This window comes from Meriones unguiculatus, chromosome 8 (assembly GCF_030254825.1).
Source record: "Meriones unguiculatus strain TT.TT164.6M chromosome 8, Bangor_MerUng_6.1, whole genome shotgun sequence".
NCBI classification, from domain to species: domain Eukaryota; kingdom Metazoa; phylum Chordata; class Mammalia; order Rodentia; family Muridae; genus Meriones; species Meriones unguiculatus.
Window position 1 is genome coordinate 21,981,524 of NC_083356.1, and position 23,575 is coordinate 22,005,098.

Sequence of the window (23,575 nt, forward strand, 5' to 3'; positions counted from 1 at the left end):
GCGCCACCCCCGGAGCTCCAGTGGCAACCCCAGAGCTCCATCCTGGGAGAAGGAGGCGCTGACTCCAGTTGCTGATTCACTAGGGAGACAAGCAGGCAGATGAAGGCGCGGGCCAGCAGCACTCTGTTTTCCAAAATGCCTAAAATTTAAAAGCCCTTCTCCTACTTACAAAGGTTACATCTATTTTTGCTCATTATAATACAAGAATCATGAGTGCAACTCGGTGACGGAGCCCTTGCCAAGCATGTGCGAGGCCCTGGGTTCAGCCCCAACACTGCAGTAAGTAAATAATAAACACCAAATGGTACGTGCAAAAGCGAAGAAGCCTGAGTGCACAGACCTTTGGCCACAGCTCACTGCATGTGCCTGAGAAATGTGCATGACACAGAAGCATGGACTTGTCATCCGTAGGGTCTTCTTCTCCACACTGTGCCTTCCTTCCTCCCTTTCTTCCTCCAACTTCCTTCCTTCCTTTTTTCCCTCCCTTCCTCCTTCCTTCTTTCTGTCTGTCTGTCTTTCTTTTTCTCTTTCTTTCTTTCAAGACGGGGTCTTGCTGTAGCCCTGATAAGCCTGGACCCTGCTATGCTGGTGTGGTGGCGTTCTCCTGTAATCCCAGCACTCAGGAAGAAGAAGCAGGTGAATTTCTGTGAGTTCGAGGCCAGCCTGGTCTACAAAATGAGTTCCCCTGGCAGCCAGGGCTTGTTACACAGAGAGACTGTGCTACAGAAAATACAAAACCGAAAGCAAAATACAAAACAACAACAAACAATATTCTGGCTTCGGGCTGGGTATGGCGGCACATACCTTTGATTCTAGCATTCAGGAGGCAGCGGCAGGCCTTTTGAGTTCAAGGCTGGCCAGGGCCACACAGGAAAACAATGCCTCAAAATTAATTAATCAATCGAGGCTGGCCTCAACCTTTCAGCAACTCTCCCCGCCTCTGCCTCCTCAGTGCTGAGCTTGCAGGTGTGTGCCAATTCCAAGGCCTGTCTGACTGGCTTTTTAAAGAGGGTCTGTTTACTTTGAGCTGGAGCGATGGCTCACCCGTTAAGAGTGCTTACTGCTCTTGGAAGAAGACCCAGGTCAGGTCCCAGCACCCACATAGTGGCACACAACTGCCTGTAACTCCAGTTTCGGAAGGTCTGCTGCCCTCTTCTGACCACCATGATTAAGGCACACATGTGGTACCCATCCATAGACTCAGGTGCACACACATACACATGCAAGGAATAAACATAATAAACATAAAGGTTCTCTTTAACGTTTTTTTTAAATTCTTTATAAAAATTTATTGATTTACCTAGCATGTGTTTGTGGTGTATGTGTGAGCAGGGTGTGTGCATGTACACATGCCTTGTATGTGGTCAGAGGTCAACTTTCACAGCATGGCTCCCCTCTTGCACCATGTGGATCAAATTCAGACACTCAGACTTGACAGCAAGAACCTTAAGCTACAAGCTATGGCGCCATCTCCCCAGCCCACTCTTTAGTATTCTGAGACAGCCCCTCACATCACCCAGGCCGTCCTCGAACTCTGTGTAGACAAAGCTGGCCTGCAGTTCTTAATTTTTCTGCCACCACTTCCTGAGTGCTGCGATCAGGCTTGCGCTACAACCACTAAGGACGTTTTAGAGAAAGAGGGCCAAGAGTCCAGAGAGCTCCCTTGTACTCTCATCTGGCTTCTGCTAAGTTTCATGTCACACTTGGTGGCCATAAAGGCTCTCAAAAGAAGATAAGAACAAGGGCCGGCCTTTTGTGCATTTGGGCAGCGCCTGATCCCCTCCCTCAGGTTGCAGAGGCAGACCAGCCTAGGCTAGGGAGCCGTGCCTCAAAACAAAGAAGCAAGCAAAGAACTGGTGTGTGACCTAGGAGAAGGACACTTCCTTAGCATGTGCCAGGCTCAGGGTTCCATCTAATAAGTCAACATCCAAACGGGCAACAAAGCCGTTGACTCCACTCCATCTCACCAGCGCTCCTGCGGCACTTTTCCCAAGCGGGCCCTGAAACAGCAGGTCATCCCTTACTGCTCTGGCCGCTGCTGGTGGTCACAGAGGTAGTTGCATCCAAGGGCCAGGTACGTCCTTTTCTTTCCTCCTTGCCGCACCCACAGCAGCCTCCGTTACCCCACCTAACTGCTCCCCTTCACGGTGCCCATGTCTTTGAAGCCAGGGTCGGCCGACCTCATTCCTGGTCTCAAGAGCAGCTGACCTTGCCTGCTGGTCCCTAGCCTCCCTTTCCTGGCCCCGGTGGTGTCACACACCTCTGCTTCCCCTTCTATGGCTCTACCTGCCTTTGTCAACAAATCATCCAGCTGCCTCTTGTCTTGTATCTCTGCCATCAAAGCCATCCCTGTGGCTGGCAGACGCGCAAACGCACACACCTCACATGCGTGCACACGTGAATGCTAGGGGCTCTCCAGACCTGAGCCCTCTTTTGGCCTGCATGTTCATTCACCTGCTGACTCCATTTTTCATGACAATCCCCAAAGTTCCCAAAAGTCAGCCATAGCCTCCCCCACCCCTTCTTTATAAACAGCCCCCCAACCCCCCAGCACTCAGGCCTGCAAACTCATAGCTACTCTCTTCCTCTCTCACAGCCCATCAGTCAACAGGCCACAGGTCCCTTCAGTGTCCTTAGCTCACTCCCCTCTGCTCCACTGCTCTCAGACAGCCCAAGTATCCGGCTTCAGTGCCTCCCAGACTTTCAAAAATCTTTCATTGTTGGCCTGTGGTCCTCCATTTCTGTTCCCCATCCATCCAGAAACCCAACAGCTATTCTAAAATAAAATTCTGCTTAAAGCTCTTTGTTTTGTGTCTTGAGACGGGTTTCTCTGTATAATAAGAGCCCTGGCTGTCCTGGAACTTGCTCTGTAGGCCAGGCTGGCCTCGAACTCACAGAGATTCTCCCTGCCTCCCTCTGCCTCCTGAGTACTGGGGGTTAAAGGAGTGTGCTACCACTATCTGGCCAGGGTGACTTTTTTTTTTTTTTTTTTAACAAGGAGTACTCCTAAGGTCTCTCCCATTCTGAAGAACCCTGGACCCACATACTGGCTACAGGCATGCCTGGGCCACACACTCCTCACTAGTAAATGCCCCTCACCCCCACATGTGACACAGTCATGTGAGGAAGACCTAGGAAGACCTGGGACCTAGAGCAAGGGAATGTGCTTTGGAGATGAAGACAGCCGTGAAGGAACTCGTGCAAGGGGTGACACAGATGAGGCAATCCAGACGGAGCCAGCTCCAGGTGGGGCCGGCTGTGCCCCCATGAGAGCTTGCCAGAGAGGCCTTCTGTCCTGTCACCACGGTCTGGGCAGCAGCTCCATAGGGCACACCTGGCCACTATCTCCTGAGGCCCTCCTCAGCAGGTGGGCTCATTTCCACTCCCAGGGGCCCCACACATCCTCCTAAAAACACGGATCTCCACAGACATCCTCGCCTGGAGCCTAGCAGAAGAGGCGAGGCAGTGAGTGTGAGTCTGAGGAGCCTCCAAGAGGCTCACCAGCCAGGGCAGCCTCCCGTCCCTCTGCCTGCTGGGAAAACAGAGGCCCCAGGCTATATAACATAGCACACCGTGCCCAGTGTCTCTGGCATTTGGGGATGGCAGCAGCTGCCATTTTTCTTTCCTCCACAGCACCACTAAGTTTAGGAGGCCACACACCTACTGATTGGCTCCTGCTGGCCTCTTAGCAGGCCGGCTCCCCGAGGCAGAGCAGTGGGGTTTCAGAGAACAGTGCTCAGAAGAGAGGGAGGGAGGTGATGACACCCCTCCCATCTTGCTCTCCCCCCCCCCCCAGGTGCCCCGAGCCAGATACTGAAGGGCTGTGAAGGAAAATCTCTCAGAAGACTACACACCCTGTTAACTTCTAGTCCAGTCCAGAGCCACTGAATGTGCCGGATCCAAACTCAGCCCCATCCCTCTCCTATCCAGCCTTCCCGGTGACATCTTCTCCAAAGCTCTTAGCCTCCACCTCCTGATTCTCAAGAGACCTGCTGAGCCTCCTCCTCTGCACCTACGTCTTCCACGGCTTCCTTATCCTGGATTCCTAGTGGAACAGGAAAAGCCTTCCCCACTGGTCCATCTTACCTTCTGGATTCCTGGCTCTCCGGTGTCCTTCCCAGGACCCGCCCTATACCCCGTGGCTTCTACGTAGGTGCTTCTATTTGCACTGGTGTCTCCACACTGTACCCTCTTCCTTGGGCACACACCCTACCCATTCTCTCTCACAGGCAGAGCTGCAACTTCCACGTAGCCCTCAGCTGCTCCCTGCCTCCCCCGCTTTGGTGGAGTCTGGGCTCAGACCCACAGACCCCGTCTGTACACTTAGCACAAGCAGGGAACACTAGGGACAAAGATGGCTTTTCATGGCACGGGGGGGGGGGGGGGGGGACATGACACACGACACACTCCAATCATCGATCCAGCCTCGAAACTCTCTGCAACTCCAGCAGGGCAGCCAAACCTCTAGCCAAACAGGGAGCCCCTCCAATGGCTCCCACTCAGGACCAGCTCCACATCCCCGGGCCAGGCTGGTGTCACTGGCGTGAAGGAGAAGGAAAGCTCTCCCTGGGGGAGCCAAAGGCAGGAGAGAATGGAGGAAAAGACCCCAAGATTAAGGCGGCTTCCCTTTCCAAACATTCTTCTCTCCTAGGGAGGGGAAGGGTCCTCGCAGTCCCGGCCCAGCAGCCAGTTTGGGGGATTAAGGATGGGGTGAGGGGGCGAGGTAGGGCTCTTCCGTGGAGGCGAAAGACACGCTCCCGCACACGCTCCGGGATCCTCTGATGTCAAGGAACTTTGCTGAAGTTTCTGGAAGCGCGCGCGGTTCCCTCTGAGCCCGAGACCCCACCCCGGTCCCGTCCCGCCCCGCCCGGGCGCCGCTCACCCGCGCAGCTCTTGGACCTCCAGATCTTCGCCAAGAGCAAGATCATGGCCAGGAGGTGGCTCAGGTCCCCGAGGATCCGGAACACGTTCATGGTCCTGCCCGGCCGATCCCGCGCCGCGTCGCTCGGCACTGCCAGGGAACTCGGTGGTGCGCGGGGCGCTGCCACGTCCCCGTCCCGGTCCCTGAGCCTCGCGGTGCCCCAGGCCGGTGCCGCGCCTCCCCGCGCGCGCTCCCGCCGCGCGCGCACCCTGGGCTTCCCGGTGACGTGGCGGGGCCGCCGGGCGCGGGCGAGGAGCCAGGAAGCCGCGCTTCCCCCTTCCCCACGCCGACGGGGCGGGGCAGTTCGCAGCCGGACTGCGCTTCTGTCCGGTCCTGGGCACGCACCCGGGGGGTCTCCCTTGTCCCCCACAAACTAGCCCCCCGCCCCCCCTATGGCGCTAGGCTAAAAGCTGAGTCCTGACTTCCAACGCTCTGCTGGGGCCTGGGAGGTGGAAGCAGGCTCTCTGGCCTCTGGCAACATCCGTGTTGGAACTCCCGGGAAGTTGGGCTGAAACTAGCCCAGGGACTGACTCTCTCTCTCTCTCTCTCTCTCTCTCTCTCTCTCTCTCTCTCTCTCTCTCTCTCTAATCTGTGTAGCTCTGAGACAATCTTGTTTATGGTTCCGCTGTGGAGACAGGATGACCCTGTGGCCCCTGTCTGGGCCTCAGTATTGCCCCCCTTACAACGGAGAAGCTGAGAGTGTGAAAGCGGCTTTGTCATGGGACACCATCATTTCTGTTCCAGGCTCTTGAGCAGGGCAGCCACCCTCTCTAGGCATATGTCTCTGTATCTATAGACATGGATTCGATGAGCCAAAGGCCATACTGCCTTCTCCTTGATCCCGGCACCCCTTCTGCTACCATCTCCATCTCTCCACTGGCCTCTTCCTGCTCCCGCTGCTTGGGAGAGAGGCTTTGCTGAAGAGCTGACGCTACCATGTTCACCAACTCTTTCCATGGCCCCCAGTGCCTTCACCACTACCCCCAGCACAAAGCGCTCCTGAGAGGCTTGGCATGCGATCTGAAGACCAGTAGCATGGACCATGGCCTAAGAGAACGCAGCATGTAGGACCCTGGGCAGCAGGCTTGCTGTGAATCTGCAGGTAAGCACACACACACAAAGTGGTAGGGCTAGGTTTGTGGCTTAGTTGGTAGAGTGCTTGCCTAGGACACCCAAAGGCCTAGGTTCAATCCCCAGCACCCCATAAAAACTTGGGGATAGGGCCTGGTGAGAAGGCTCAGCTGGTGAGAGAGATGGCTCGTCACTTGACAAGCTTGACAGCCTGAGCCCAATCCCCAGAGTCCACGAGATGGAGGGAGAGCACCAATCCGTGAAAGGAAAAAAAAAAAAAAATACTGGGTGTGGTGGGTCTCACCTGCATTTGGAAGGTGGAGGCAGAGAGTTAAGGCCTGTATGGTGACAGGGCTAAATGTGACTCACGCTCACAAAAACACACTGTTGTGTGACAAAACTTTTCCCTGGGGAGATAAAACACACCCGTCAACTCACCCCACACAGGGAGCCTTCCACAGACCGAAGAACAGATACCAAAGTCCAGCTTCACGACTCAGTGAGTTTTGTTGGGGTTACTGACAGGAATGTGGCTGGGGGGTCACTTACAGGAGCAGAACTGACTCAGAGACAGAAACAGCCCCCTCCCCCCCGCCCAGCACAAGTAGCAGCTCCCAAACTCTGGGAGCCTAAAGCGACTGCACAGCCTGCAGCCAGCGCAATAGGCTGGAGAGTTGCCTCAGGAGAGGACTCAACCTGGAGGCCTTTCCAGCTGCCTCAGTTGGTCTAAACCTGTTCTTGTCTGAGCGTCTTTGCAGCTGGGCTGCCTCTGCTCACTCTAGCAGGGTGGAGCCAACAGAATCTGGTCATTTTCAGCGCCCTCCTAGTGATTTTGTTGTTGTCTGCCTCCCCTGCTTAAGGAGCTTCCTGCAGGATGGAGGAAGCCGATATAACACACAGACACACACACACACACACAGACACACACACACAGTCGAGAGGTGGTGGCACACGGCTTTAATCCCAGCACCAGCAAAGTAGAGGCTGTCTGATCTCTGTGAGTTCAAGGCCTGGCTAATCTACAGAGCAAGTTCCAGGACAGCCAAGCCTACCCAGAGAAACCCCGTCTCGGAAAGCCACCCCCTCCCCCCACATGCTACCAGGAAGAGCTGAGAAAAGACCCCGAATGAAACATGAGCACAACAAAAGCCGGGGGGTCGCTCTCTGAACAGGGTGCCCGCGCAGGCACTGCCATTCTCACGCTGTACACGGAATCCTAAGCCCTCAGAGGTGAGATCATTTCTCATGATCACACAGGCACCATGCCAGCCTAAAGCCCCAGGCCCAGCCCCAGTCTGGCTGCACTGCTCTGCTGTAGTCATCATAGGTGGGGATTTCCGGCCTGGAGAGGGGAGTGAGGGGTGGGACCCTGTGTCAGCAAAGACTCCCACCTGACAAGGAGCTTTCCCATAGCGAGAGCCACAGGGCTTGTGCATCTGTGTGAGGGTTGCACACCTGTTGGGTGCCAGGCACCATTAGAATTGCTGTGAAGCTCCGCCCTGTTCAGCCTTCTAAGTCCACTGGATAGGCAATGGAGCCTGAGGTCAGACAGGTAAAGTGCCTGGACCGTGGCCCTCTGGGACAGTAAAGTCCCTAAGCCCTCTGTTCCCTCCCTAGATGCCTCCCCTAAGTCAAGGCCCAGAGCAGACGGTAGCTGTTTAAATCCCTCAGGTGAGGCTGCCCAGTCAGCTGGCATCTCCCAACCTCCTCCTCAAGCCAGAGGGAAGCAACGTGCACCGCATCTGTTCTTCTGGGAAGCAGCGCAGCTGTCAGTGGGGCCTGAGGGCTGGGATGGGGCTGAGTCTTTCCCTTCCTTTAATTCTTCTCAGGAGACAAGCCAGGGGCCCCTGGCCAAGGCCAGAAGGCCTGAGAAGTGACCATCACAGTGGCAAAAGGGAAGGAACTAAGGCTGGGAAGCTGCAGGGTCTGGATCTTATCCAGGGGTTGTCACTGTGGCCGTGAACCTGTGCATGTCCTTTCCCTGGGCCTCAGTGCGCCTGTCTGTTAAATGGGGAGATGAAGACAGGACTGCCAACTGCTTTTCTGTTGTACTGGGGTCCTGTCTATCTGAGGCTCCTATGCAATGAACACTATGTCTGCATTTCACAGATGGAGAAGTAAAGGGTCCAAGTTGTTTCTCGTGCCTCCAAGCTGCATCAGCATCCTTTCCCCAGGACCCTGTCCCTCTCTGTTTAGCGATGAGCTCATCACAGCCATCCCATCTCCAAGGCAGAAGGTCTCTTAAAGCTTCACAGAGAGCAGGTGTGGTGGTTCCTACCTGTAAACCCAGCACTTGGGAGACTGGGGCAGGAGGATTGGCTTGAGTTCTGAGACACTGTCTCGATGGATGGATGGATGGATAGATAGACAGATAGGAAGAAAAGAGTTTGTGGAGTAAATTCCCACAGTTAGTTAAAACACTTTGGTCCTATTCCTTGCCTCCAGACACCTGTGCCATCATCATTCCCCATCAGCCCCTGACACCTTGCCCTCCATGCCTCAATTTTCACACACACAAAAACGTGCTTGCTGAGGCGAAGCCAAGGGGGACATTTCCCTCAGCTCAAAGTTCCTTCTCATTACCTAAGCAGCTTGCATATTCAAGGTCAAGTCATGGGAGAGAGAATGAGGGTCACTCAATTATAGAAAAAAGATGTACACACATAAAGCTTTCTCTCTCCTTTCTTTCTTCCTTCCTTCCTTTCTCTTTCTTTCTTTCCTTCCTTCCTTTCTCTTTCTTCCTTCCTTCCTTTCTCTTTCTTTCCTTCCTTCCTTCCTTTCTCTTTCTTTCTTCCTTTTTTTCTTTCTTTCCTTCCTTCCTTTCTCTTTCCTTCATTCCTTCCTTTCTCTTTCTCTCTCTCTTCCTTCCTTCCTTCCTTCCTTCCTTCCTTCCTTTCTTTCTTTCTTTCTTTCTTTCTTTCTTTCTTTCTTTCTTTCTTTCTTTCTTTCTTGTAGTGCTCTCTTATATTTCACCATTGGGTTGGATACTCTGCAGAGTGTGGACTGCTCCCCAGCACAGTCCCAGAAGGCAAGGAGAATCCATTCTGGGGGCTCCTGAGACTCACCAAGGCTTTCCTGTGACCTGGCCTCAAACAGCCCAGGCATAGGTGGGCTTCCAGCCGCCCTTCTGTCCCTGCAGCTGGGCCCCAGGTATCCCAGAAGCTCGATGCCTGGCAGGTCCAGGGCTGGTGGCATTTTATCGATCAGGCCGCCAAGGTTATGAAACCTCTCGCGGTTTTAGTGCCAAATATATTTATTGAAAACCAGCTGCGTGCCAGGCGCCTTGAGGGCTGAGAAATCAATGAGGCCTTCCGGATTTCTTTGGGTGCAAGGTGGGGACGGAGGCACTACTAGCCACAAACCCTGCAAGACCCAGGAGACAGAGTAAGGAATCTTGTTGGAGGAAGTTGCAAGCAGGACCGTAATTACCGGAAGTGTCAAGGCAAGTGAGTTTTGAGTTGTAGGGGTTGACCTCAACAACAGGAAGCAAAGAAAGCCTGAGGGCAAGGCCATAGAGGGTGGCCCACTGTCCCAGTGGCCCTGTCTGCACGGCTCTTTAAAGGGGGATGGGGAAAAAAAAACAGATGAACTTGAAGCTAGGCAGATGAGTTGAGAGTCTCGGAGGATTCACCAGCAGAGGAGCTGCTCCGTTTAGACTATTGAATCTCTCACGTCTATAACCTGTTTTTGTTATTGTTTGTTTTGTTTATAACCTGTTTTGTTTTTGTTTGTTTGTTTGACTCCGGGGATGGCGACAAGGCCAACGTTAGCAAAGTGTCTACAGCACTTTGCAAGGAACAGGTAAAGCTCACGTGCCAGTCGCTCGATCCATTTTGCAGGAAACTAAAGAGATCCGGAAAGCGGACCCGAGAAGAAACACGGAACCCGTTCAACCTCAGAGGGTGATTCCCGTTCAGCAGCGCCTTTCTGGCCCCTTAGATTTCTGCCGCTAGACGTGATCGAAGCTGCTGACCTGTGCTTCTGAGGTGTGTACTCTAGGCTTGGAGAGTTGCTTTAGAGACAAGTGTCGTTTTCCCATACCCCAAATGCTGTGGTCCGCGGGGCTGATCCATCCTGGTACCGGGAGTCGTGAGCTGGGCCTGGCCCGGTTGAGGTTCCCACGGCAACCGCAAGCCGCTCCCGGCGTCTCCCGAGTGACGAGGCGCAAGCCAAGACCCGGAGCCCGGATTTCTGGAGCCGAGCCACGGAGCAAGGCTGGAGCGAGATCGCGGCTGGCCAAGTGAGGAGGGGAGCGACGCTGCCTTTCGTCCTTGCCCTTGGCGCCCGGAGGGCGTCCAGCTAAAGCCACTCCTACTCATCCCGGCCTCAGTGTGGCCCCTGCTGCCCTTCTGGGGATTCCTTCCCTGCTTTCCAGGTGGGGAGACGGAGGACTGGGCTGCGCCCCAGTGTCAGTGGGTGAAGTGGGCAAAGCCAGGCCCTGCCCCTTGGTGACTGGCATCCCGACAGAGAACTATGCAGACAAGTGGAAGACGGGCCACGGGCACCTCCTCGGGTTCGGATACCAGCCCAGTCAGTAACCTGCAGTGTGGTCTTGAAGCGCCCACTCCTCTCCAGGTCTAGGAGATGGAACATTGCCACCCATGTCTCAGGGTAGACCTCCCCAAGTGTGCGCGATAGCCACCAAGTTTAAAAGAAGCCGTCGAAGGGCAAAGTGCGTTGCACGTGCCAAGGGCCGTCCCGGGTTCTGTTCGGGTCCTGTCCGTCACTCCAGCCCCAAGGGCGGTCTCTCCTGCTGCACCCTGGAGCTTGGTCTGGAAACCTTCCATGCCTAGAGGACTCAAGTCTGCAGGTGAGTCCACCTCTCCCCGTGGACAGGGCCCAGGACAGTTCTCCTGAGACCTAAGACTCTGTGCGTCCCGGGGGTGGAGGGGTTCACAGAGGTGTGGCCTTCTACCTCCACACCCACCTGCTCCCCTCCTCCTGACTGAGCTCCTCACTCACTGAGGCTGTCTGAAGCCTCCTGGATAGAGCCCATTTGGCATGGGTTGACCTTCGAGAGCCACGTGCTGGGCATGTGGTTGGATGGTTGTATCTGTGAGTGTGAGTGTGTGTGTGTGTTATACACGGCTGTGTGCCTGGCATGGCAGGCCTTCGTGTGTGTGTGTGTGTGTGTGTGTACTTTGGATGGATGCGAGAGTCTGTGTATGTGAATGTGTGTATTTATGGCTGTGCGGAGCGTCATGTGGTTGGTATGTGTTGTTCATTCTTGGCATATGTGTTTACCGGGCATCTATCATCTATGTGTGTCTTTCTGGTGTGGACGCCTATCTGGACAGGCTTGTGTGGGCTGTGCTCATGGTGTGTGTGAGTGGATGTGTGTAGCTGCTGGGATCTTAGGTGCTGTGTCTGTAGGAGTGGTATGGGGGATGTGCTGAGGGTCTTGGAAGTAGAGGCGTCTCCCTCCGTTCTCTGCTCACCTGCTGACCTTCTTCCCCAGCTTAAGGGCTGTGCTGAGGCCACTGGGCAGGCGGAGGCTGGCTCCTGCTCCCTCCACAGACCTGTGGCTGCTCAGGTCTGTGGCCACAGTTGCCACCAGAGGCTAGGTTGGAGGGGTGAGCCGGGGGCTGGGGCTCCTGTGACACCCCTCGCTGCCTGGCCTCCTCCCCTCCCCACAGCAGGAGCAGCAGCAGGAAAGGTTGGCGGAGGGGGGCTATTTTGGGAGCATCTCCTTAGCAACAGCTGCCACTGCCGTCTGTGGCGGTTTTTCTATAGGTGCTAAAATATTCCACCCTGGTGACTGAGTGCTGGGTGGTGGGTGAGGATGGGGCCCAAGGGTGGGAGAGACCCCTACAATCTTCCATCCCAAGGACTGCCATGCCAACGTCAATGCTGGCCCTCTAGACCCCCAAAAGCCCTTTCCCCACGCTGGACCTCCCCTCTCAGAGTTATCAGGACCATGGGGCTTTGAGGCCAGCTGTGTCCTGCTCTGATTTCTCATCTAGACAGCTGTGTGGCCTGTTTGCCTCATCTGTGGACTAGGCTGGCTGGACTCAGGAACTTTCTAAGCTGAGCAAACCTCTGGACTGAGCGATAACGAACATTGCTAAGTGCATCCCTAACCCCCAACTCCTCCACCTGTCAGCTGCCCCCGTTCCTCATCTCCCCAGCTCTATGCACAGGCTCTAGAGACCGCTGTGGGACCCAGGAGGCCTGAGCACATTCCCGGAGTGTGGGTGGGTGAGTGAGCCCTCTGCCAACCTGGAATGACCCCTTCTGTAGAACCTAAGTAGGTGTCAAACTGACTTCCAGTCCCGGTTTCTGCGTTTGTTTATTTCCACCGAGCCGAGGCTAGCTGCTTCCCCTCTGTACCCAGGAATGGGGGTGAGTCAAAGCCTCTACTTTCCAAAGTTGTGAAGGTCAGGGGGCGGTAGTACAATGAACGGACAGACACACTTCAGCATAATGCTTGCTCTTCCAGACAGTTAGTTGTCTCTGGCTGCAGAAGCTGTACACTCCACACAATCCTCTGCCTCAGTGTCCCCACTGGAACAGTTAGCACCTGAAGCATAGCATTCTCATAGAGATCGAGGCAGTGCTTATGAGGGCCTGGGACTGTGCTGAGCTCATGGGATGAGTCTGTGGAGTCTCAAATTGCCTCCCCCCTCCCACCCACCCCATCAACGCTACCCTGCCAAGGCTAGCTTCTGTATTGGATGAAGACAAGTCCACTTGCCTTTCAGGGCTAGAGGAGAGTGTCCTGTTACAGATGAGGCCTCTGAAGTTGGTCCAGAGAAGATAGGCAACTTAACAAAGTGTCACACAGGTTCTAACACCCAAGCCATTCTCCTCTTTGCCCAAGGTCCTTTACACACACTTATGCACACACACACACACACACACACACACACACACACACACACTGGCGGGCCTTCCATATCAAATGGGGCACCATGCTGTGGCCTGTGGCAAGGTCCTCCTGAAGCCTTCTCTCCTTCTCAGAACAAAGTGGGGGAGGTGTCTTACTTCCCCACTTCACACAGGGAGAAACAAGAGCCAGAGTGAGGAGAACACCTGCCCAGGGTGCAGTCCAGGCCCGGGCAGGGGGCTGCGGCCCTCCCTCAGCCTTTTGCCTAGTGACCTGCTGAGGGACATAGCCTGCAGGAGCAGCTGTGCCGGACCTAGAGACCCCTGATTCCGTGCAGCCCTCCATCTTTGGCTCTCTCTTGCTCTTACATTTACCACTCCGGGGGAGGGGGGGGGCAGCATGGCGGTTGGGGAGGGGCACGGCCATTCACTTGCTGTCCCTCCGTCCTGCTGCTCTCAGTCCACACAGAAGGGCAGCAGAGACCAGGCATCAGCTGCTAAGTGAACACTTTGGGTTGCTGGAGGGCGGGAATCAATGCACGCGCGCACACACACACACACACACACACACACACACCCCAGTGAACATCAGTCCTGGCTGTCTGCCTGAAGGCACAGCAGGGTACGGAGGGAGACTGGCAGAGAGAACAGACACTGCTCAGACACTGAAGCTCCTCAGGGTGACGATGGCACCCGTGCAAGAGCCGAGAGTGCCTGCGCCAGAGCCCACCTGCCCTCAACGGCCTGTGCGAAGGGGGCCGTCAGCGCTCAGTTTGTGGACAGGTAGAACAGAATCTGTCGTTTCTAAGTGCTTTCAAGCCACCTTGGTCCGGTTTCCAAACTCATTAAATGAGAACCATACGTATGCCTAACCCGGGGGCTGGGACTAGGTGGACACCTCAGGGCTGGCTGGTTGAATGAATGGGGACTGGATGGAATACTTGTGCCCTGGGAGCTGGTACAGAGAGGCTGGGCTCGGAGAATAGCAGAAAGGCTCCGAAGGCAAAAAAAAGACAGAGGGCATCTCAGGCACTGGGGAACAGAGCGTGCAGGCAGCCAGAGAGGTGTGGAGGCATCTGGTACGTTCTGGAATCCGTGGGAACAGGAGGACATGTGTGAATATACGATGTGCGGGAGCCTGACGGGTACCGCACCGAGGAGTCGAGAGGGAGCCTTCGGGGAAGGGAGAGCCCATAGAAAGAGGGTTGTGTGGCCCGTGTAGCGTCGGTCCGGTCCTGGGAGGTCTGCTTGGCACAGGAGGCCAATCGGTTGTCCCCAAGCTCTCCGTGGCCCCAGATTCCACCTTCTCCCGCTCTGACCTGGGCCTAGAAGGGTTATCTACCCCGTGGGGGTTCCAGACTCCTCTAGCCACAGGGAAGCGCTTTCCTCTCAGGTCTTCTTAGAAGGCTAGAGTAAGCTGGCAAATGCTCTCAGGAAGGTGGCTGGCTCCTCAGGAGGGGCTTCTGGAGTGTGGGCTCTCTGTAGGTGGCTGGGGGAGGGGGCCTGGACCCTCTCTCACCAAGGTGTCAAGAGATGGCTCCACAGTTAAGAGCCGCTCTTGCAGAGGACCTAAATTTGTGTTCCCAGCAACCACATGTCAGCTCACAACTGCCTATAACTCTAATTCCTGGGGGTCGGACAACCTCTCCTGGCTTTTACAGGCACACAGGCACACACACACACACACACACACACACACACACACACACCTGCACATACTCACACACAGGCACAAGCACATACACAGAAATGAAAGACAGCTTAATAAGATGAAGAAGAAAACAGAGCCTAGGGTTTGTTCAACTTCCAACTCCGCCGTGTGACCTCCTGCGAACTTATGGACGCCCATGGGCCTTCAGTCTCGCCTCCGTGAACTGGAGTCTTACTAGGTGACTGTTAGGGTCCATCCAAAAGAGCAACCTCTGTCTCCTAAAGTGGGGGTGCTTGGGGCCCTTAGCCGCTAGCGCCTCGGGAGACAATACAGACCGCTCAGGAGAGGGTCAGGGCCATCGGGATCCCCACGGACCCGTTCCTCACCTATCCTCTCCCGGGCTCCCCAAACCCTTCCCACCTGCCCCCGGGGGCCTGGCAAACCAGGGAGCGGAATCTCGGACTGGGTTCCGGGAGGAGCGCCGCGGGGCGAGGAGGAAAACCCGGGAAGGATCCGCGCGGGAACCGGACGGCGTAGCCCATCTCGCCCCCTTCACCGCCCACCCTCCGCACCCCGCCCCGAGCCCTCAGTCCGAGTCGCCGGTCCCCGGGGCGCGAGCGGCTTGCCTGCCTGCGTGGGCCGGGCGCCCCGGGAGGGCCGGGGCGGGGTCCGTCCGGGGCTGGCAACCGGGGCGCGCGGCCTCCGCAGCGGGGCGCGGGTCACGTGTGAGGAGGGGCGAAAGTCTCCGAAGCGGGGCGCGTGCCGCGAGTTGGGAGTTCTAGGCGCGCCGCGGGCGGCGGGGAGCTCGGGCTCCCGGGCGAGCCGGGGACGCGGCGGCGGCGAGGAACCGGGTCCCAGACGGAGGGGGCGGCGGCGGGAGTGGGAGGGACGGCGACCGAGAAGGACACCCAGCTGGCCGAGGAGGAGGAGGAGACGCGGGGCGAGGCCGGGCCGGGCCGGGGGCCGGAGCGAGGTGACCAGGTGCCCCAGCCCAGCGGGCGGAGAGGCGGGCCCGGGACGCGGCGGCGGGGACCGTGCGGCCGGCGCGAGGTGGCCGCAGAGCCCGGAGACAGCCAGAGGCAAACAGCAAGAGGGTCGCGGGGCTGTGGGTGACAGCGGGCGGCCGGGCGCCCTGGGCCCCGGGACCCAGCATGCTGCCCCCCGGGCGGCGCCCAGCTCTTGGCGCGGAGCGACGCTGAAAGTTGCGCGGGGAGCGGCGCGGGACGGCGCGGAGACCCCGAGACCCACGGCGGCCGCCCGGCCCGGCGGCGACCTCGCGGGCAGGCGGCTCCCGCGCCCCGAGCCCAGCGCCCCGGACGCCGCCCGCCGGACCGCGCCGGGGGATGTAGCGGCCACTTGCCGCCCAGAGCCTCCTCGGACCTTGCGCCCCGGGGTAAGCTCGGAGACTCGTCCGTCGCGAGCGCCGCTGTCCGTCTGTCCTTCGCTCCGTCCCCGGAGTCTGGCTAGCCGAGGGAGTGTCTGACCTGCCGCTTTCGGCCAGATTGGTCCTGCCACCCGGGTCCCGAAGGGTCAGGTGACTTGCCCCGCGAGCTGGCGCGCTCGTTCCGTTTGACCATCCGAGCGTCGCCTGGGGGTTGCGGTTGGCAAGAGAAGGGAGGTGGATGAAAGATTTTGACCCTCCTGCTCTGGCGGTGGCCCTCCTCTGCCCCCGCCCACCTCTATGCCAGGAGCTGCAAGGCAGGCGACTTGCAGCAAGGTGGGAAGGAGGGGGGAGGTCTCGGCTTTACCTCCCACCTGCGGTCTCTGTGAGTGGTTCTGAGTGTGACAAAAATCCCCCTTTGGCTGTGGTGGGCACCTGCCTTGTGTCAGATAGCCCCAGGGTAGGTGAGAAGGGTGCCGTAAATGATGCAATGGGGGGGGGGGAATTAGTGGTGGAAACTGAGGCTGTAGAGAGAGGCTGTAGAGAGAGAGTCTGCAAAGAGTGAGGCTGTGAGCTCTAAGCAGGAAGAACCCCACCACCACCTGCAGAATGTCCACTAACGAGGGTCAGCCTATTGCCACCCCTACACACACACACACACACACACACACACACACACACACACACACTATGCAGGGGGACCCAGACTTCAGGGCAGGGAGAGGTAGCCCAGTGAAGCAGGCAGCAGTGCCCTCTAGGCACCGTGAGTAGGTTGGCTGGGTCGCACTGTCAGACAGGGCCTAAGGAGCAGGAGAGCACCCGGTAGTAGGTTGAAGGAGCTGGGCACAGGAGGGAGTGTCTAGACCTGGACAGAGATGGGGCTAGATCTGGGGGATGCAATACCCACTCCACCCCACTCCACCCCCCGCTCCCGTCCAGTCCTTCACCTTCCAGGACTGCTAGGAGCCCAAGAGGCATGCCGAGCCTTTACTTGGCTTCTGATGGGGAGAGCCAATGGGGAAAGTTGAGGCAAGTAATTGCATGCAACAATTAGGCTGAAGGTTATGAGGCTGAAGCCTGGAGGACTGAGCCTAGAACATTTGGCTCTGCCCTCCTTTGGAAGAAGGGTCTCTTTCTGGAGTTTTCCATCCTGGGCATCAGGCCTCATCTATCTCTTGAGGCAGGCTTGAGAAATGAGCCCGGCTAGCTGAGGAACTAGCGTACTGGGCAACTTATGCTCCCTGACCCTCTGCCAACACATCTGTGGAATGGGGACACCAGACCTGCCCCACTGACCTCCAATGCAGAGAGCCCTGAGCTCTGTGAGCAGAACACTGCCTGGTGGGCCGGAGAAAGGGCTGGGCAGATTGGAAGACAGACTCAGTTTACTTTGAGGGAAAAGAAGTAGCTACCAGTGGCAAGAATATGGCTGGAAATACAGACCTACAATAATGGAGGCGTCTAGGCATAAGAGGGGGAACCTAGGACTTGGGAGCCGTACCTAATGACCCCTTGTGTTAGCCTTAAAGAAACATCTCGGGGGCGGGGGGGTGGGGGAGGAAGACATAGAGGTGACTAGCCAGACAGAAATGTCTGTGGGCTTCTGCTAGGATGACCTTGGGCAGCTGACTTGACTTCTCTGAATTGCTTTTTGTGCAAGCGGGAGTGTAGCATGGACTTCATTGAGATGTCAGTGGCTTGTGCACGGTGTCAGGGCCCTGGGAAAAGCTTGCAGAGTCAAGGCGTGCAGGTTCTGGGGAGACATTTGTGGCTCGGAGGACAAAGTCACTCTAGGATGCTGTGGGAAGATTCACGGGGCTTAGGATGAGAAGGAGGGGGAGGAGGAACTGTGTGGGCTTACACAGGGCGGGCTGGTTCTTAATGTGGATCTGGGGGAGGCGGGGGCGAGTGCTAAGGGGGGTGTGAGGAGGAGGGCCCCCCTCTGCGGGGACCACTGAGTCACGAGGACATGTAAGCGACATGACAACCAGCAATGGTAACCAGGAAACTAGCGGTGGGAATGGAGCTGGAGCAGTGTGTCGGAGTGGGGGAGGGCGGACTGGCAGCACCCAGCTTTGGAGGGTCCGCAGTGGGTTAGACTGGCTGGCCTGCAGGGGGTGCAGGCCGAATGGACAGGCTGGGGAAGAATGGGGGTGTAAGGGGAGAGAGAGAGAGAGAAGGCGCGCAGGGGGTCTGCTGGGCAGGGGGGCTTCTCTGCTGCCTCCCTAGGCTCTTCTCCACGTCTCCACTTTTCATGCCTCTCCCCCTTGGATGCCAAATTTGGCTCACGCAATCTGTCGTCTCTCTTCTGAGATTGGCACGGGGACGAAAGCCGGGTGCATTACATCAGCGCCTGATCCCCCTGCGCTGGGGGAGGGAGGGGAAGGACCAAGGACCGGGCCAGGCTGGAAGTGGAAGGGGAGGCTCTCGGGGCAGTCAGGCTTGAACTTTCTTGCTTGTCTCCTGCTTGCTTTCCTTATCCCAATCTTAGATGTAGGGGGAGTCTGGGGGAAGGCCATGCAGAGCCTAGAGGTGGGACCAGGACTCTACTCCTGGGGAGGTCCCATGGCCGGGGCAAAAAGGCAGACCCTGATGCTGTCTGTGGCTAGTTGAGGCCAGAGAGTTGTCAGGACTTGGTGTGCGATTGCCTGGCCACGTGACCTTGGGCAGACCCCCTTGTGTAGAGGCCACATCAGTAGAGCGAATGTTGGCCACTTGTAGTCTTGGCGATTCTCCCGAGAGGAGGTGTCCTCTGCCACTTTGGCTTTCCGGGGCCCCAGGAGGGACCCGGTGACCTTGGACAGCAGCTTCTCTCCTTGTGCCTACCTGTGAAATGGGAGTGGTGGCGTGTTCAAGGTGATCACCTGGACCCTGGACGTGAGCCGTGGCACAAGGAGAGAGGGCAGGGCCCTGGCTTCAAAGCCACAGACATGCAGGAGTCCTGTGGCCTTCCACATGAGGTGGGGGGCAGGCCAGCTTGGCCACCATGAGGACAGGTGGTGTGGGAGGATAGTGTCATGCTTTCGGACGCTTGGCGCTTGCATCGTTGGCCTGACACTGTCATTACACAGAAGTAAAAACTGAGGCCCTAAACGAGAAATGCGTCCTGGGGCCGCAGAGATAGAAGCAGGGTTTTTGGCTCCTGGTTGTCAGCTTCCTCTTGGAAGCAGGCAGAGAGAGATACTCTCTCCTCACTGTGGCCAGGCAGAACAGGAACCCTGAGGGCCTAGCTCTGGTGCTATCCCCTCCTCTTCCTCTCCTGGACCCCTATCTTCCCCAACAGGGACTTTGTGCTTAGCCATTACTTGGTCTCCTTGGGAGAGTCCTCTAGAACTCATTTGAAAATGAATCTTAGGCAGTCACTGTGAGGGACAAGCTGGATTTCAGGTTAAGCTAAAACGTTATGGTCCATTCTAGAATATTCCATTCTGGAATATTCCTCTCCCTGGCTGAGTTTTAAGCAGGAGATGGTCTAGTCACCCCCAACAACCTGACACCCCCTCAGGGATCCTCTTGGGAAGAACTCATTTTTTATAGACAGGCTTAGTGACAAGGACTGAGCTGGCCACATTATCTAGAGTCAGCCAGATGGGTGGCCTGTTACCCTGGGAGGCTGAGAAAGGTGGGGGTACCTGAGATTTGGTGAGGAAGTGAGCACCCTGCTCCTAAGACTGGCCAGGCAGAGCCGGGCCTCCAGACTGAGTGACTGTTGCCTCATGAGTGGCTGCGAATGATATCCCCACCTCGGAAATCTTTGGGTCTTTGATAGTTCCCAAAGATGTGTTAGGAGGCCTTGGGTACCACTCACCTATGGCCCACCTGGAAGGTATTACTCCTCATAGCAGCCCTCCACTGATGATGGACTGTCCCTGTATTACAAATGGAGATGCTGCAGCCCAGAGGGGCTGTGCCCAAGGTCACACAGCAAGCAAGTATGGAGAAACTGAGTTTGAGTTTAAGACTCATCTGATTCCCTGGGGCTTTCCCAGAAAGAGTGGAAAGTATTCCTCCCCTGGGCTGGGGTTTGGCAAGAGATGGTCTGTTCGCCCCCACAGCCTGACACCCCCTCAGAGATCCTCTGGGGGCTCCATTCTGGAAGACAGACACGTTCGTGAACCACTGGGGAAGAGCTCATTGTAGAGGCGGGAAGATTATGCTGGCCCAAACCGATCAGAGCGTCAAGTGTTCAACCGGGCAGCCTGTTCTGCAGCCTGGGACTCTCCCCACTGCCAGTGGATGAGGGGACGGGGCCTTAGGTGGATGGGGGCCTGGCATGTGGATGTGGATTCGGGATCCTGAGTAGTTTGGCAGCTCCAGGCTGGGATTCGAGAAGATCCAGGTCCTGTCATTCCAGGGAACACAGAAAGCAGGTCCTGGCCACAGTCTTTTGTGCCTCGCCCCTAGATCACCTGCAGACATCGGCGTCTTGACGTGACCCGATGAGGTTTGGGGCTGTGGAGTGAGAGACCTGCCTGGCATAAGACAGGTCTAGGAGATGCTAACTATAGTTCTCTGTGTGACCTCAGGTCACACAATCGCCCTCTCTGAGCTCAGTCTGCCCGATGAGGTGACAAAGTTATGGAAAGAAAAAAAAAATCTCTTTGCCCCCAAGTAACTGCCACGGGGCTGTGTGTCTGTAGATGCTCCTCCCTCCTCATGAGGACCCTGGGCCCTGGCAGGGGCAGGCAGGAACCCTGGGGGCTGGCATAACTGTTTAGCCTCCTCAGCCCTCCTTGGGGTAGGGGGGTGGGGTGGGGGATCTCCAGGCTCAGCCCTCCTTCTCTTTTTCATCTTTATTTTTCTCCTGCTCCCTCTTCCCTGGCGACGTGGGCTGATCGCTGCTCAAACTTTTAATTCACATGGTAATTGTAATAATAACATGGGCCGAGGCCCCTCTGCCTGTGACACTGCAGCTGGCGGAGCTCAGCTATGAATAGAGCCTGAGTCACACACGGGCGCGAGCGCGCTCCTGCCGGCGCGCACCCCGCTCATGGGTGGTGGGTGGGGTGAGGCCTGGGGGCCGGGGGCTCTGGATCCTGACCCCCCCCCCACTCCTTCCAAAGGCCTGTGCAAGAACTGTCCCCTGCAGATGAACTCCTGGTGCCTGGGTGAGCCTGTAAGACATAGGGCAGGCGTGGTGACGTCTCATTACTCACAGGAAGGGAAACTGAGGCTCCACGAGAGAGCGAGGCTGCTGGGAGTGTGTGGGACTGGATATGTGGATTTTGGCTGATTCTGAAGCCGCGGTTCTGTTTCAGGACACACAGGCCAGGGAGGTTTGGGGGTCCTGGGGCTGGGCCACTACCACCACCCCACAAGCTCCTCATGGCCGCGTCCCCCTGCCCGCAGCAGGTGCACTCAAGGGCCCTGCCTGGGGTGATGGTCCTAGTTCGGTGACAGAGATTGCATGTAGCAGAGAGCGAGCTCAAACTTCTGATCCTCCTGCCTCCACTTCCCGAGTGCTAAGATTACTGGGGTGAGCTGCCGCGTCTGTCTCACCCAGTGCCGGGGGCTGTTTTGTGCACGCTGACAGCTGTCACTCGACCAACTAACTAAGCTGCAGCTTCGGCCCTTCCAAGGCCATCTGGAGGGAGCGAGCAGGAGGCGCTGGACTTTCTACGTAGTCTCAGTCAGTGCTCCCCCCACTGCCCTTTGAGCACATGTGAGAAAAGTTTCCATGTGAGAAAAATGATGCTTGGTAATAAGGGCTTGCCCCAGGCCCCACAGGATGTCCTCTGGAACCCCAGAAACCCCATACCCCTCCCTTAAGCTGCACTATGCCTCCTTCTGAGCCCCTCCCCTTTTCTTCTCTGTGGCTATCAGGTCAGTCCTTAGGTTACACATGGCCTCAGCAGGCAGGCTGAGGTGAGGTGCCCCCCGTAGACACACCATCAGGCCCCTGCCGGCTACCCAGAAAGGTGAATTTCTGCGTTCCCCACCCCTGTAAGAGCCACGTTGTGAGAGGTGGTGTCGTCATGGTGATCTACCTCTGACAGCAGGGGTTGAAGATGCCTGGGGGCGGGTATGGCCTCCAGCCGCGCAGGGATGAACTGGGGTGTGTGCGTGCAGGAGGGCCGAGGGACAGGGCTGAAGAGAACTTTCACCTCAGTTTTAGCCTCGTCTCCTATACCTTCCCTCCCTCTGGCATCTCACCTGGGATAAATGGCCCAGGGACAAGCAGGCTCTGCCCGGCATTAGACAAGTGTCTGCCTAGTGAAGGTGGCACCATTGGAGTGGGTCCTGCTTCTGCTCCTGAGGGCCTCCAGGGCCCCTGCCATCTTCCCCTCCTTCAGGGACCTGTATCTTTGAGGACCAGAGAAGGGAAGAGCAGAATGGTCCCCTCCTTGCTCTAATCCCGGGCAGGTCCACAGCTGTGAGACAAGGGAAGAAACAGACGCTGTCATAGTGGCAGGAGGAAGATTCAGTCACTCACGACCCATTGTGACCTTCCCCAGGTCACTGTCACTCTGGGAGGCCCTCTGAGGTCTGCAAAGCAAGGGCCACTAGTGGGGACATGGGGACAGTGAGGTGTGCCTAGCTTTTCCCTTTCGACCTTCTCTGTCACTGGAGCCGGGACGGGAGGGGACGGAGAGGAGGGGACAGGTGTCCTGTGGTGCTAGGCAGTGCTGTCTCAATGAAGTAGCTCCAGGCTTCCTCGCTGGCCTCTTCCCACTCCTCTGTGTTCTTCCTCTCTGCCCCGCCCGTGTTGGTCTGGGAACGGACAGGCTGGGGGTCAGTGGGGCACAGACAGAAGCCAGTACCTTCAGATACTTCGTCTCTAGTCACTTGGTGTCTCTGCCCCCATGCCTGCGGGCTCACACCCCAGCTCCGTCTTCCTGTCCTCAGACATGCCGCAGTGGGGGTGAGACATTGGGTGGGCACCAGGCCATGCAGCTGCAGATCAGGGCTACATGACCTTGGAGAAGTCCTAGCTGGCCACCGGGGCTATCCTCCAATACCAGACCAGTGAACAAGGAGAGTAGAAGGCACAGCTAGGGCAGAGAGGCCAGGGCCACATCTCAGGGCTGTCCTGGGTCCCCAAGGCCTTGGATGAACTCCTCAACCAGCTGAGCCTCACTCAAGTAGCTGCCTTTTTTTTTCTAGAAGGTTTGTGAGCAAATGCTGGATGGCACCTGCCAAAGGGCAGCAAGAGAATTCTGGCACAGGGCAAGGGAAGGGACCCAGGACCCAAATGAAAATATTGAGGGGACTGCAGTATGGAGAATCACAATATTCCCTTGTCTCAAGTGTTCGCATGGCCTCCAGTGAGGTCCCTGAGTCTTTGCCTCCCAGAGCCTTTGAGTCTCTGAGCCTTTGAGTCCCTGAGTCTTTGCATCCCCTGTAGGTGTTCCTGTTGGCTTGTCTGGGTAGTATAGGGATCGGACCCCAGCCCTGGAGCATGCTAGCTGCATCCTTAGCCTCCTGTCCCCTCCCACATTTTTTCCCTTTTACTTCCTATCCTGAGACGGCATCACTAAGTTGCCTAGACTGCCTTGAACTCTGCAGAGCATGCTGACCTTGAATTTGTGCTCTTTCTGCCTCCGTGCATGTTTATTAATAATATATTATACACGGTATGTTGCTTTTACTCTGGGTCTTGTTGGGAGCTGAAAAAGTCAATGCCTTGGGTAGAGGTCTTGGAGACAACACTGGTAAAAGCTTCTGTGGATACAGTTGCCTTTTCTCCCAGGCCTCCAGCTCCTGGGGACCCAAGCTCTGGAGGAAG

The 23,575-nt window shown here is 56.8% G+C and overlaps 2 protein-coding genes across 6 annotated transcripts in view; one reads left to right on the forward strand and one right to left on the reverse strand.

Annotated features, from left to right (window-relative positions):
• Kdelr3 (KDEL endoplasmic reticulum protein retention receptor 3) overlaps window positions 1–5,118 on the reverse strand; it is a 12,593-nt gene extending 7,475 nt beyond the window's left edge. The window contains exon 1 of the mRNA XM_021661607.2: window positions 4,883–5,118. Within this exon, the coding sequence (XP_021517282.1) occupies window positions 4,883–4,973 (91 nt within the window). The 5' untranslated portion in view covers window positions 4,974–5,118. The remainder of the gene's footprint in view (window positions 1–4,882) is intronic.
• A 4,480-nt stretch (window positions 5,119–9,598) lies between these two features.
• Window positions 9,599–23,575, forward strand: part of Kcnj4 (potassium inwardly rectifying channel subfamily J member 4) — a 28,514-nt gene continuing 14,537 nt past the window's right edge. The window contains exon 1 of one of the 5 annotated variants that reach the window (XM_021661609.2): window positions 9,599–10,802. The gene's annotated coding sequence lies outside the window, so the exon portion shown is untranslated. Of the gene's footprint in view, window positions 10,803–13,492; window positions 13,601–14,579; window positions 14,707–15,706; window positions 15,862–15,981; window positions 16,186–23,575 lie in introns of those variants that run through there. The other 4 variants (XM_060389040.1, XM_060389041.1, XM_021661608.2 and 1 more) reach the window with 4 other exon arrangements.